The sequence below is a fragment of the Miniopterus natalensis genome, chromosome 11 (genome assembly GCF_054644295.1).
Source record: "Miniopterus natalensis isolate mMinNat1 chromosome 11, mMinNat1.hap1, whole genome shotgun sequence".
Lineage (NCBI taxonomy): Eukaryota > Metazoa > Chordata > Mammalia > Chiroptera > Miniopteridae > Miniopterus > Miniopterus natalensis.
This window is the reverse complement of record NC_142091.1, coordinates 37697164-37709389: the sequence shown is the minus strand read 5'-3', so window position 1 is coordinate 37709389 and position 12226 is coordinate 37697164. Positions and strand designations below refer to the sequence as shown.

Below are 12226 nucleotides of genomic sequence, written 5' to 3'. Positions count from 1 at the left end.
AAAAAATATATTTTTATTGATTTCAGATAGAGGAAGGGAGCGGGGGAGAGAGAGAGAGAAACATCAATGGGAGAGGGACATCCATCCGCTGCCTCCTGTACGCTCCCTACTGGGGATCAAGCCCGCAAGCCGGGCAGGTGCCTCCACCGGAAATCCAGCGGCGGTCTCCTGGCGCATGGGGCCACCTTCGGCCAACTGAACCACACAGGCCGGGTCGGGGGTGGGGGGTCGGGGGTGGGGGGTGGTGGTCTGTGAGGTTTTTTAAAACACAGGTGGGACGGTGGAGGCAACTGGGGCGGCTCAGGGGCCCATCCCTAACCTAACTAATCCCTGATACCGACCAGAGGCGGGGCCGTGGCGTCGGTAGCCTAGGTCAGACCTTGCCAAAAGAATTAAAAAACACCCGGCGCTCACGCCCTTGGCCTGCCCCCTGCACGTGCCGGGCCCCCGCCCCCGCGCTCGCGGTCCCGCAGCCCGGCCATACCAATCTCCGGGGAGCGGCGAGGGGGATGGAGGCGCCGCGGGATCAGGCAGGCGCACCGCCGGCACGGAGCCGATGTCCACGCAAAGCAGCGCGTCCCCGCGGAGCGCAGCCGTAGCCCCTCTTCCCACCCCACCCCCGACCCCGACCCCGACCCGGGCCCCGGAGGAAACGCGGCGGGCGCCGGGTCAGAACGCCGGCCCCGCCCCCGCCCGCGCCCCCGCCCGCGCCCGCGCCCCCGCCCGCGCCCCCGCCCGCGCCCCCGCCCCCGCCCGCGCCCGCCTCGGGCCCCGCCCCGTTGTGAGGTGATAAAATGGAGCGCTCGCGCCGAGAGCGCAGCGGCCGCGCCAGGGCCTCGCGTTCCGCGCTCCCTCCGACCGCCCCGCCGAGGCCCGCGCGCCCCCAGCTCCCCGAGCAGCAGCCGCGCCGGCGTCGGCGCGGTCCCCGCCTCCCGAGCTCGGCACGAAGCCCTGGCCCCGGCGGCCGGGGCATGGCCAGGGGCGCGGGGTGAGGCGCCTTCCCGCGGGGCCGTTACCTGTGCCGGCTTCAGCATGAAGACCCTCATAGCCGCCTACTCCGGGGTCCTGCGAGGTGAGCACGGCCCGGGCGGCCCGTCGCGAGAGCTCTAGCGGAGGGTCTGTGCTGTCCCGTGAGGGGTCTCGGCGACGGGGTGAGAGTCTGGGAGATTAGCTTTCACCACCAGGGGGTCTGCAGGGCCTTTAGGGCTTTCCTCCTGGGGTTATGAAGCTGCAGGGTTTTCAGGAAAAGCTGTGACGAAGGGCCCTAAGGCTAGCAGGAGTGTGGTCCTCTAATGAAGGTATGTTGCTGGAGGGCTGGCCACTGTGCGGTTGAGGTCCCAACCCCTTTTCTTTTGGGAAACCTTCCACCCCGCCCCTCGGATCATCTGGGTCTGGGATGAGGGAAGAATGGTTCCCTAGTCTGATCCATGAATTCTGACATGGTAGTCAGTCATTTTGGGTCCATTCTCCACGCTAGCACTCATCAACATTTCAATATTTGCAACCTCTGTTACATTACTTCCCCCGCCCTCCCCCCCAGCTTGTTTTTCCACATCTGTGAAATAGGGGTGATATTTGACAACTCCTCTCCAGCCCCCGGCATTGTTGGTGGCCCCTGGCAGTTCCCTCCCCTCAGTCCTCACCAGGCTGAGCAATGGGGAGAGACTGGATGGGGCAGAGTGGCAAGGGTTTTGCAATCCTGAAACAGCCACCAGACAGAGAACATGCCTGACTGGGACAGGTGTGCCCACACTGTCCTCTATACAACGCCCATCCTGTGAGCCTGGCACACTTAGAAAGTGGGTGCTCTCCTGTGTGGCCCATGCCCCTGGAACTGAATCAGGGGTAGAGTTGAGATTAAACTCCAGAGCTTTTCCCCCTCAAGGAAGAGCATCCCTTCCACCTTCCACATCACGCCCCTCTGGGTACTTGGAGAAGCTGAGGTTGAAGAAGTGCATGACTTGTCCAAGGTTTCCTTAGCAATGCCTTGGCCATGGGATTAAGCACAAATCCGGGAGACCCTGGGAAGTCATCACAGCTGTCCTGGTCTGAGTGTCTGTCTTGCTTGAATCCTCCCTTCCTCCCCCTAAGTCTTTATTCTGCTTGCAGAACCTGTCCTACTTAGGATTTTTCTTCAGTACCTAACAATCGCCTACTCCACCTTGCTTCATTATAAAAGTAAAACATGGTAATTATTGGAATTTTGAAAAATATAGAAAAACAGGATAAAAATCAAAATTGCTGGTATTGACTATCCGAAGATAGCTTTCTGTTGCCATTTTAGTATATTCTTTATAATTTTATTTACACATATTATATAAAGTTCAGGGCATGCTATAAATATAGTTCTGAATCCTGTTTTCTCCCTCTTGATGCTACATCATGAGTATTTCCTTCTGTTACTCAAAATCACTTATAATATTCTAGTGACTGTATCACCCTGGAGCTGTAACCATGTTCTGGGCATTGTTGTTCCCTGTGTGACTTGCTATGTCTGCTTCTCTTGGTTTGGGTGCTGCTTGCCCTTGGGGAGGTACTGAGCTGCTGTAGCCGTGTTGGGGGGCAAGCAGCTTCACTGTGCCCTTTGGAAACCCATAAGAAGAGAAGAAAGGGATTTGCCCATATTCATCCTGATAAAAATGCTTTTGTCTCCAAGGAATGGGCCAGGGATGCTCTCTGCTAGTCCTTCCTGGTGATCCCCTTCTCTCACCTCTGCTGTCTACAGGTCGGGAGCTGTATCTTCCAGGAGCCCATGATTCCGACTTATGTTTTTGACCTAGAATTTGTTATTTAGGAGAACTAGGGAATGATTTTGACCAGGTGACTTAATATATTATCAGGAGCATTTCCCCATGTTGTTATCAGATCTTGAAAACATTTTTTAATTGGCTGCAAAGAATTCCATCATGGGATATAGCGAGGGCTGGTATGAAATGCAAACCAATCAATTTAGCTCCGGATCTGCTTTGGTGAAAGACTGGGTGGGGTAGGGGAGGGTGCTGAAGCACATTTTGTGTTATCTAGGCATCTCCATTAGACCTGCTTGCTACATCCTTGGTCTTTGACAACACTCCCCAGTGGCCTGGTTTGCCTCTGTAAATAAGGTTCTACTATTGTGAGGTAGTGAACGTCCTGTTAGTGGCGGAATTCAAGGACAGACCATGGACTCTGTGAAGGGAAGTCCTGCAATGGGTGAGAGATTGAAATGGATTCCTTGGTGTCTGGTTTCTTGACCAAAATAAAAGGCCACATATGGGAGCGTGGGTAGGTGGGTGTCTGTTAGGGGGGAGGTGGGAGCCTGTTGATATTTTCTAATCTCTGAAGGACTATCCTGTGCTGGGGTGGAGGCTGCAGAGTTGGTCACATTTGCATCCCTGCTTTTGCCTGCCCCTGGTCAGAGCCCTCTGATGCCTGCCTATATCCCTAGGGTGGCAGCCCCAGTAAAATTCTGAACTGATTTATTTTGTGTGGCTCCAAAGAGCAAGGCCAGGAATGGGTGGGATTATGGATTTATTATCATGTTTTACTTTTACAACAATATAATGGAGAATTCTTTCTAACAGCTGTTGAGGACTGCAACAGTCTCAGTGTGGGTGAGGGCGGAGCTCAATCGCTGGCTGTATGTAAGCAGGCACTTGGTGGGGGGTGAAACTAAGAGGCTAGATTGTTAGGGGATAACTTTGGAACTGAGGGTGGACAGTTACCTAACCCAGTCCTAGATTTTAGGTTGAGAACATCACTCTCATGTTCCCCTCTCCTCCAATTTTTGTAGCTCTCCCCCTCCCCTATCCCACTTCCCCAACTGCACATAGGCCACTTTGGGGTTATCTGTGCTACCAAGGGCTCACCTGGGCTGGGAAAGAAGGACCAAAAGTAATATTTATTGGGCTGGGTGAGTCAGTAACCAGTGTGGAAATCCTGCCCCACCCCCATCCTCCCACCTCCAAATTCAGCAGCAATACTTGAGCCATAAAATCATAGCTATCTGTTAAAACTGGATTTGGCTCAGCCCTTGTTACAGATGGGACACTGAGGGCCCCAGAGAGAAGCCACTGGTCCAGAGTTATCAAAACCAGGGTTAGAACCCAGACCCGTCTCCCAGGCTGTGACTTGACTCCTTAAACCAAGAGAGAAGTGTGGTGAGGCAGCAAAGGGCTGAGCATAGGGCTCTGGCCATTGTAGGTGCTAAGCAGCTTCCAGTTTTCATGATGTGGGTGGCAGACCACGCCCCTTCCCCAGACTTTTTTTTTTTTTAAATATATCTTTATTGATTTCAGAGAGAGGAAGGCAGAGGAAGAGAGAGATAGAAACATCAATGATGAGAGTCATTGATTGGCTCCCTCCTGCACGCCCCGTAGCAGGGATCAAGCCTGCAACCTGGGCTTCTGCCCTGACCAGAAATTGAACCACAATCTCCTGGATCATAGGTCCATGCTCATCGGCTGAGCCACGTTTTGGCCAGGCCCCCCCAGGCTTTTTGAAGAAGTCCTCCCGCCCCAGCTTGCCCTGATGGATAGAGACACCATGAGCCCCCAGAGCTTTGATGCCAAGTGAATTGACAGTTGCCCTACATCATACTTTAAACTTTCCAAACTCCTCCCTGTGGCCATGAGCCCCACATGAACAGCTTCACTGCTTCATGACCTCATTTCCTACCACGCTGTATGCCAGAACTGCCAGTGGTCTTCCCTTTTCTGCAGCATTCCCCCCAGTGAGGTCCTATCTAACTCAGAGTCTCTGTGTGTGCTGCTCTTCTGCCCAAATCTTTTCATGGCTGGCTCTGATCATTCAGCCTCTTCTCACAGGCCTTTTCTGACCATGCCATCTAGAGAGCCAGCCTGTCACTACTTCATGTTTTATTTCTTTATAGTCCCTATCATTACTTAAATTATCATGTGGACTTACCTATTTAGGTCATTGTCTCCCCATAAGAATGTCAGCCCCTTGAGAACAGGGACCTTGTCTGTCTTTCTCAGTGTTGTGTCCTCAGCATCCAGCACAGTGCCTGGCGTGTAGTAGGTGCTCAGTAAATATTTGTTGAATGAATGAATCATTAATGGACCCTCAGCCCTCATGAGAGCTGCCCTATTCCTCTTGGCAGGATGCTTTGCTTTTAGCATCAGTGTGATTCCTGGATCCTTCCTCAGGCTTCCTCTTTGTCCACCTGTCCTGGGGCTGCAGCTGTTCCCTGCCCTGGAGTCACCCACAATCTCATGAGAAGCTGGCTCTAGGGCTGAGTGTAAAGTTGGTAGAGCCGGTCTCACCATGGTCCCCCTCATTGCCTGCTGGGCTTAGAAGCCAGAGAGCTAGAATTCCAGCCCTGGCTCCCCTCTGGGATATGACTAGCAGCTCACTTCTTCTCTGGGGATCTCACTCCTCTTAAAATATAGGATCAGAGATTTCAGAATCTCAAGGAAGTGAATGGACACTCAAGTTAGTTCTTGTCATTTCCAGCACTATGGAGAGTGGCAGGCTCTGCTCTGGGGAATCCAGGAAGCTTCACCACAGTGGGGACCCTTCAGTTTATTGGTGGAGCAGCTCCTGTGTGTTAGACTCTGTACTGCTCACAGGTCCGTCAGCCCTGGTCTCTGCCTTTGAGGAAGTGAGGCTGGGGGATATACACAAGATGACTGCACAGTGATCCACACACTGACAAGGAAGGGAGCAAGGGGAGCTGGGAGGCCTGGACATGAGGGTGGAGCAGTTAAATCATCTTGGGGTCAGGGAAGGCTTTCTAGAAGAGGTGGCCTTTAGCCTGAATATTGAAAGATGAGTAGGCATTAGCAAGGCAGGAAAAAACATCCAGGTACAGGGAACAGCAGAGGGCCGGGAGCCTCACTCTGTATCTGTGTGAACTTGGGCAAGACCCTGCCCTCTTGGAACCCAGGCCTCTTCGCCTGTACAGGGAGGAGGGCTGGCTGAGATGGGCCCTGCATGGTCATTCCAGATCTGCTGCAGAATGTCATTCTTGTCCTGCCCCTGAGCACTGTGGGGCTCGGGGGTGGTGTGGGGTGTCAGTCTCCTTCTCATTGTTCTCAATTTGTCCTTGTAAAAATTGGGCTCATGTCCTGTGTGGGGCCTAGGTAAGTGCCCCAGAAGAACTTAGCTCCCACACTTGTTCATGTGTTGTGATAGGGGGCCTATTTTGAGGACTTCGTGGTGACGTACCTGCAGGCTGGTGGCGTTGCCATGGCAACCCCTCCCACTTCAGTAGCTATTTTTTAATGTGTCAGAAGGTGGGGGTGGGGAAAGCTGGCCATTGGGGTCCTCAGCAATCACCTTGATGGTCCTGGTTATCATCCCAGAACATGGAATCCTAAGAGCCCACTTTTTTTTACCTCCTCCTAGAACTTTCCCTACTTCATGAAAACCAAATACTTGAAAATTCAGGTCTCTGGAGTAGCGTAAGGAGGGGCTTATAGTCTCCTCAGGGGGATCTCTTGTGGATAAAAATTCATTAGTTGATGTAGCAGAGCACAGAAGGACCTCAGATTTCAGCTGATCTCACTCAGACTCCTAATTTAGTGCCAGTGGGGAAACTAGGACCTAGAGAATGTTGGAGGAGGCCCAGGATCCCCGCATTATCCATGGATACTCAGGATGCCTGGCTCCCTGCCTGTATCTTACACAGGAGGCTCTGAGGACCAACAAGCAGGAACCCACTGAGCCCAGGCAGGATGCTGAGCGCCAGGCCAGGAGCTTCCCAGCCAGCACACCACCGTAGCTGTGCTGGCTTTCCCCTTGTGCTGGATGTCCCGATGGCTCTGCTTTAAGGACCCCTAATATGCAAAACAGGATCCTTAAAGTGGGAATTATTAGTCTTTCCAGAAGAGAACTCACCAGTATGTCGGGATCAGGTAAACAGCTGGCTCATGGCCTTGGGGTCTTTAGGCACCTACTGCAGTTGGTAGAAGGAATGGGAGGAGTGGGCAAAAATCTTACTGGCCTTCAGGGTAGCATCCATTACCCCTTGGCCTGACTTTCCTGGTCCTTCCTGGCTCCCTCTTCACTTTCTCTCTTAGACTCAACACACTTTCCCAGTCTCCTTGCACCAGCCTGGCTGAGCTACTTACAGTTAATTCCTCAAATGTATGCTCTCTCCCTTCTAGGCCTTTGCAAATACCTCTGGATTCCCTTGCCCTAACTTACCCTTAATGCCTAATTGTTCACAGCCCTGTCTCCTGGGACTGTCATAGCTGGGGTAGGTGGCCTTGGGGCAGAGCTCAGCCTGCAGCAGCTGAGAAGCAGAGGCAGAGTCTGGCAGCACCCTGGTGCAGCACCTGGAGTGTAAAGGGTACTTAGGAAGCACTTGTTGAATGAATGTTAATGTTTGGGCTCCACCCCTCTCTCCCTCCCTCTGGAGGCTTCCACTGTTACCCTGCCTTTAACATAGCCCTCCAGCTGGAGGAGACCTTTCTCTCCTGATTCCCCAGAAAGTTCCATGTGACCCTCTGTCATAGCCCACGTCAGTCAGCTGTGGACTGGGCTTATCTCTGTTTGTTTATCTCGGTGCCCTCGAGCATCCAGTCATTCAGCCAACATTGATTGAGCACCTGCTCTGTGCCTGACCCTATGCTGGGCACAGGAACCCAGATAAACAAGACATGGTCCCTGCAAACAGATGCACACTCTCATAATGAGAGGCTGAGTAGGGGGATGAGGTGGGGACACATGAGGTGGGTCAGCGCTGAATGGCAAGGAAGATCTCCAAGGGGGCAACACTCAGAGCCTGGCTGGTGCTGAAGCAGTGGTCATACTGGACTTGCAGGTGACAGAACTCTACCCGTGGGGATGCGGGCAGGGCCAAGAGTATGGGAAGACTTCCTGGAGGGAAGGAATGTCTGGCTGAACATGTGAGGTGCTGAATGGTGTTATTTCAGACTCTAAAATAACAGGCATGGCCCCCCAGAGCCATGACTTACCCTCTTATCATCACCGGTGTGGGGTCCCGCTGAGAGCTACCTGAGGCCTGGAAGAGAACTTACCTCTGACCTCGAAGATGAGCTTTCTCTTTGGCACTTGGCCTAGCTTCCAGGACCTCCCTGAGGCTGGAAGGGTCAGTCAAGGGTGTTTGTATGTCCACCCTCTGCCTCCATGCAGACTTGTACCCAGTTCTTCAGAGTCGCTTTGGGTGACTTTCTCACTGTCTACTTGGCAGCTGGTAGCCCAGGGCAGAGCTTAGGTCTGGGTAGGCCCAAGGGTTTGTCCCCCTGGGGACCTGAGCAGGATGACTTCCACTCACAGAGCCCCTAGAGGCTGTTCACCTCTCTGTGACCTCACTGGCATCTTTCTAGGTCTGTAGCAGATGTGCCAGACACTGCTTGGGCCTTTCCCTAAGTTGTTTAGATTCTTCACAACAATCCTGGATCATAACTAAGGAGGGCGCTGAATCTCTGACAGGGGCAGGGATTTTCAGGGTCAGATAAGAGGTCAGAGCCAGGGTTTGAATCCTGTCTGCTGATGCCAGCACCTCTGCTCAAAGGCAGGACAGGGGTTGCTGTACCCATTAGATGGGAGAGGACACCGAGGCACACTTGATAATTACTTGCATTCATGCAGTTCTTTCCTTTTTATGAAGCTTTTGCCTATATATTATGTCATTTAATTCTCGCAGCAGAGGTAGGTATTAGCTCCACTGTACAGATGAGGAAACTGAGGCACAGGAAATGACTCACCAGGGCTATGCTTCCTGCAAGTTAGGGGCCAGATCCTCCTGATGCCCAGCTTCCTGTCCTTGCATTTTCCCCAGGTTGGCGCACCCTCTCCCCAAATATCGGTATTGAAGGTGGGTGGAGGAAGCAGCGTGGGCTGTCCAGAGACGTGGCCTTGTGCTCCTGCCTCCTCTCCACAGGTCGGAGGATCCTCTTGCCCCTCTCTCTAGCCCATTACCTCAAATTATTTTTCTTCATAGCTCGCATCACTGCCTGACACTACATCACGCCGTTATGCGTGGGTGCTTCATCTCTCCCTCAGCAGAATTTAGGCCCCTAGCAGGTGAGACTTCGTCTGCCGTGTTCGCTGTTGTTTCCAGTGACTGGTGCAGTGCTCGGCACCTCCTCAGTGCTCCCCGCTTCAGTCTTGTCTTTGGCTCCATCCACCTCCTTAGGAAACCATTTTTGACACTCTAGCCCTTTCCGACTTCTCTCTTCTCTGCTTTATTTGGGGTAAACATGAACCCCCATTCCTGAGTCATAGAACATTCTCTTTGGGCCGGCCTCTACAGCTCCCTCTGAGTCGGTGCCAGCAGTTGACCCAACCAAGTGCCCACTTTCCTCCTCTTTGCCTCCCAGACCTTGTCTTAGGAGCCCTGCTGGGTCCTCATTGTTTCCTTGGGGCCTCCCCTGTCACCACTCTCACTCTGGTCCCTCTTTTCATAACACACAACTTTGATCAATGACAGAAGCAATGACAGGAGTTCTCTCATTTAATCACCTAACAAATGCCAAATTTCCCTCACATGCATTTTCTCCATTTAGTCTTCCCAGCAGCCCTGTGGGTTGGGATTGTTGTCCTCATTTAGCAGCTGAGAAAACTGAAGCTGAGAGGCTAAGTGACTTGCCCAGGGTCCCAGAGCCATGCAAGGGCAGAGCTGGCCCAGGGCCCTTTTTCAGATTATGGGGATTAGAGATTGACCCTGCCCCCCACGCTCGTTTGAGAGGAAACTGTTTTCATCAGCCCTGGGTGAGCCTCCCTGGTCACTCTGCTATCAGATGTTGAGCAAGGAGATGTTCAGACACACCTACCCCCACCCCCAAACTGAGCCTGACACTGAGGGGTGTTTGGCCCCACTGCTGTGAGCAGCTCTGGCTTAGCCCTTGCAGAAGAAGCTCGGTTTGTAGGAACACGTGGGTGGGGGTGGGGGTTCACATTCCTTGCACAGTCAGCAAGAGAATGTCCCCCAGTAGACTGGGGCATGGCGTGGGCAGAGCAGGCAGCCCTCCCTTAGCTGGGGTGTGTCCCTGAAGTCTGGGTGTGACTGGCTTGGTTTGGGGACTAGCCCTCAACAGCGTGGCATCTTGGAAATGAGGGACTCAGAGCCCAAATACCTGCCTTGAGTGTTTCCCCAACCTCCTGACCTCAAGCAAATGGTTTAATCTTTTCTGGCTTCACCTTCAGTTTCCTTCTCTATGAAATGGGGTTGCCAATTTCCGCCTTGTCTACCTTCCTGGGGAGCCCCATGCAGACATGAGGGGACGGGATTCCTTTCTGGGTGCAAGAGAGCTCCTTTGGGCCTCTCTGTCAGCTCCACTCCCTCTGCCCTCCCCCAATCTAGGAGCAAATGAGCTGTGTAAAATAAGTGGTACCTGGGAGCAGCTATTTGAATTGCCTATTGGGAACTTCTCTTTATAGAACTAGTCAGCTTACTCTATGGCCAGCCTTGTCTCCCTCCATGAAAAAAGGACATCTCTGTAGGTATGGGTTCTGTTCCCATCACAGGTGGGAAAACTCATGTTCAGGGCGGTGAGAGAAGCTCACTTCCTCTACCCTTTACCCCATCTCCAGGCCTCAGTGATGGGGTTGAGGGCCTTCCTGTCAGGCAGCCCAGTCTAACTTGGGCATCCAGGCTGTCAGCTCCCTCGGGCGCCTATGGGTTTGTTCATTCATGTAACAGACCTCTATGAGCTCCTAATGTCGCAGGCCCTGTATAGGGTTCTGGGCACACAGATGAATTAGGTCCCAGCTTGGCACTTGGGAGACACTGGCAGAGGAGGATGGCCAGATAAAGAGACACTGCCTGCCGTGGGACTGGTGCTGAGAGGGTGTGCAGAGAGCATGGTGTGCCGAGGGAGGCTGGGGCAGGGGGTGCCAAGGGAGCAGATTAGAACTGGACTTGGCTAGATGCTGAGGCTCCCTGCTGTCCCCACCCAGGACTGGGTGTGAAGGTGGCAGTGGTGGCATCTGATTGCAGCATTGGCATCCAATTAGCTCCTGCTGGACCCCTCCCAGCCACAGCTGGGGCAGAGGAGGTGCTGACAGCCGAGTGGTGAGGGCTGGAAGGGGCCTGGGGGTGCCCAGCTGAACCCTCACTTCCCGTCTGCCAGGCAACTATACCAAGACTGCTGCAAGGGGGCAAGCCTCTAGGTGGTCACAGAGTTCATCCTTCCTGCCCCATGGTTTGGGGGGGACCGAAGCCCAGAGAAGTGAAGCGACTTCGCCAAGGTTAACTTGTCATTGGCAGAGCTGGGACTGGAACCCCAAAGCCTGCTGCCACCTAATCTACTGCACAAGATGCCCGTCCCTGGCCACCCTCTGAAGGAAAACAGGTCATTTCCCCCCTTCTCCTCCCAGCCTTCCCCCATTTTGTTGTGGGGAGAAGAGAGAAGGAACTTGGGGGACCTGTAGCATAGAGACAGGATGCAGTCCTGGAAGTTGAGGCTGAATTGAACCAAACTCTGCCACCCTCTGACTTAACGACCTTGGCCATGTCACTTCCCTGAGCCGTTTTATCATTACCAAAATAGGAATGATGATGCCAAACTCCCAGGCCTGGTGAGGAGTCCAAGTGCCTATGGAAGTGCTTGGAGGCCCCTAAGCTTTATGGGCCACATGGGCAGCATACCTGTCACCCAGCCCTGTAGGGAGGAAGCCTGGGGGCCTGAGCAGCAGCCAGAGCAGAGGTCTGCCCCTTCTCTTGCTCAGCAAACCTTCCGAAGTGTTGCTCTGGAGGCCCTGGGAATCCAGATGCTTATCAGACCCAGACCTGACCCTTGCGCAGCTCCCAGTGTGATGGGAGAATGGACGCGTAATCAGCAGTTAGTACAAGGTGAGGGGCAGTGGAGCCTCAAGGGGGAATCCCATTTCTCTCCCTTATTTTTCCGTCCACCTGGCTTCGCCTGACTTTACCTTCAGACAGGTTCTCTACATGGGGGCTGGGGAAGGGGTTGGTAAAATAACCCCTGACAATTCCAGGCTTGTATGGGCCTTAGAGTTTATAATCTCAGCGAAGGAAAGACTCCCCAAAGGCTCACCCTATCTGGGTTTTGAAAGAGGAGCTGCCTTATCTCATTTTAGGGGGTCATCAGGTGGGCAAGGCAAAGCGGGGCTTTTTAGGCAGAGAAGCAATGACTCGATATTTCTTAGACCCACAGGAGGCTTCCAATGGGGCTGGGGTGCAGCATTGTGCATAGGCTAGCTCCTGGGGCTGGGTTCTGTGGCCAGCCACGTTGGACTGTTGTGGCCAGGAGGCAGCCAAGTAGGCCCAGGCCTGAGGAGCACAGTGGTAGCT

The 12226-nt window shown here is 53.5% G+C and overlaps 1 protein-coding gene across 1 annotated transcript in view; it reads left to right on the top strand.

Moving 5' to 3' along the window:
* Positions 1-1005: 1005 nt before the first annotated feature.
* The window catches only part of DGAT2 (diacylglycerol O-acyltransferase 2), a 31041-nt gene continuing 19820 nt past the window's right edge, over positions 1006-12226 (top strand). The window contains exon 1 of the mRNA XM_016196374.2: positions 1006-1072. Coding sequence (XP_016051860.1) covers positions 1033-1072 — 40 coding nt within the window. The 5' untranslated portion in view covers positions 1006-1032. The remainder of the gene's footprint in view (positions 1073-12226) is intronic.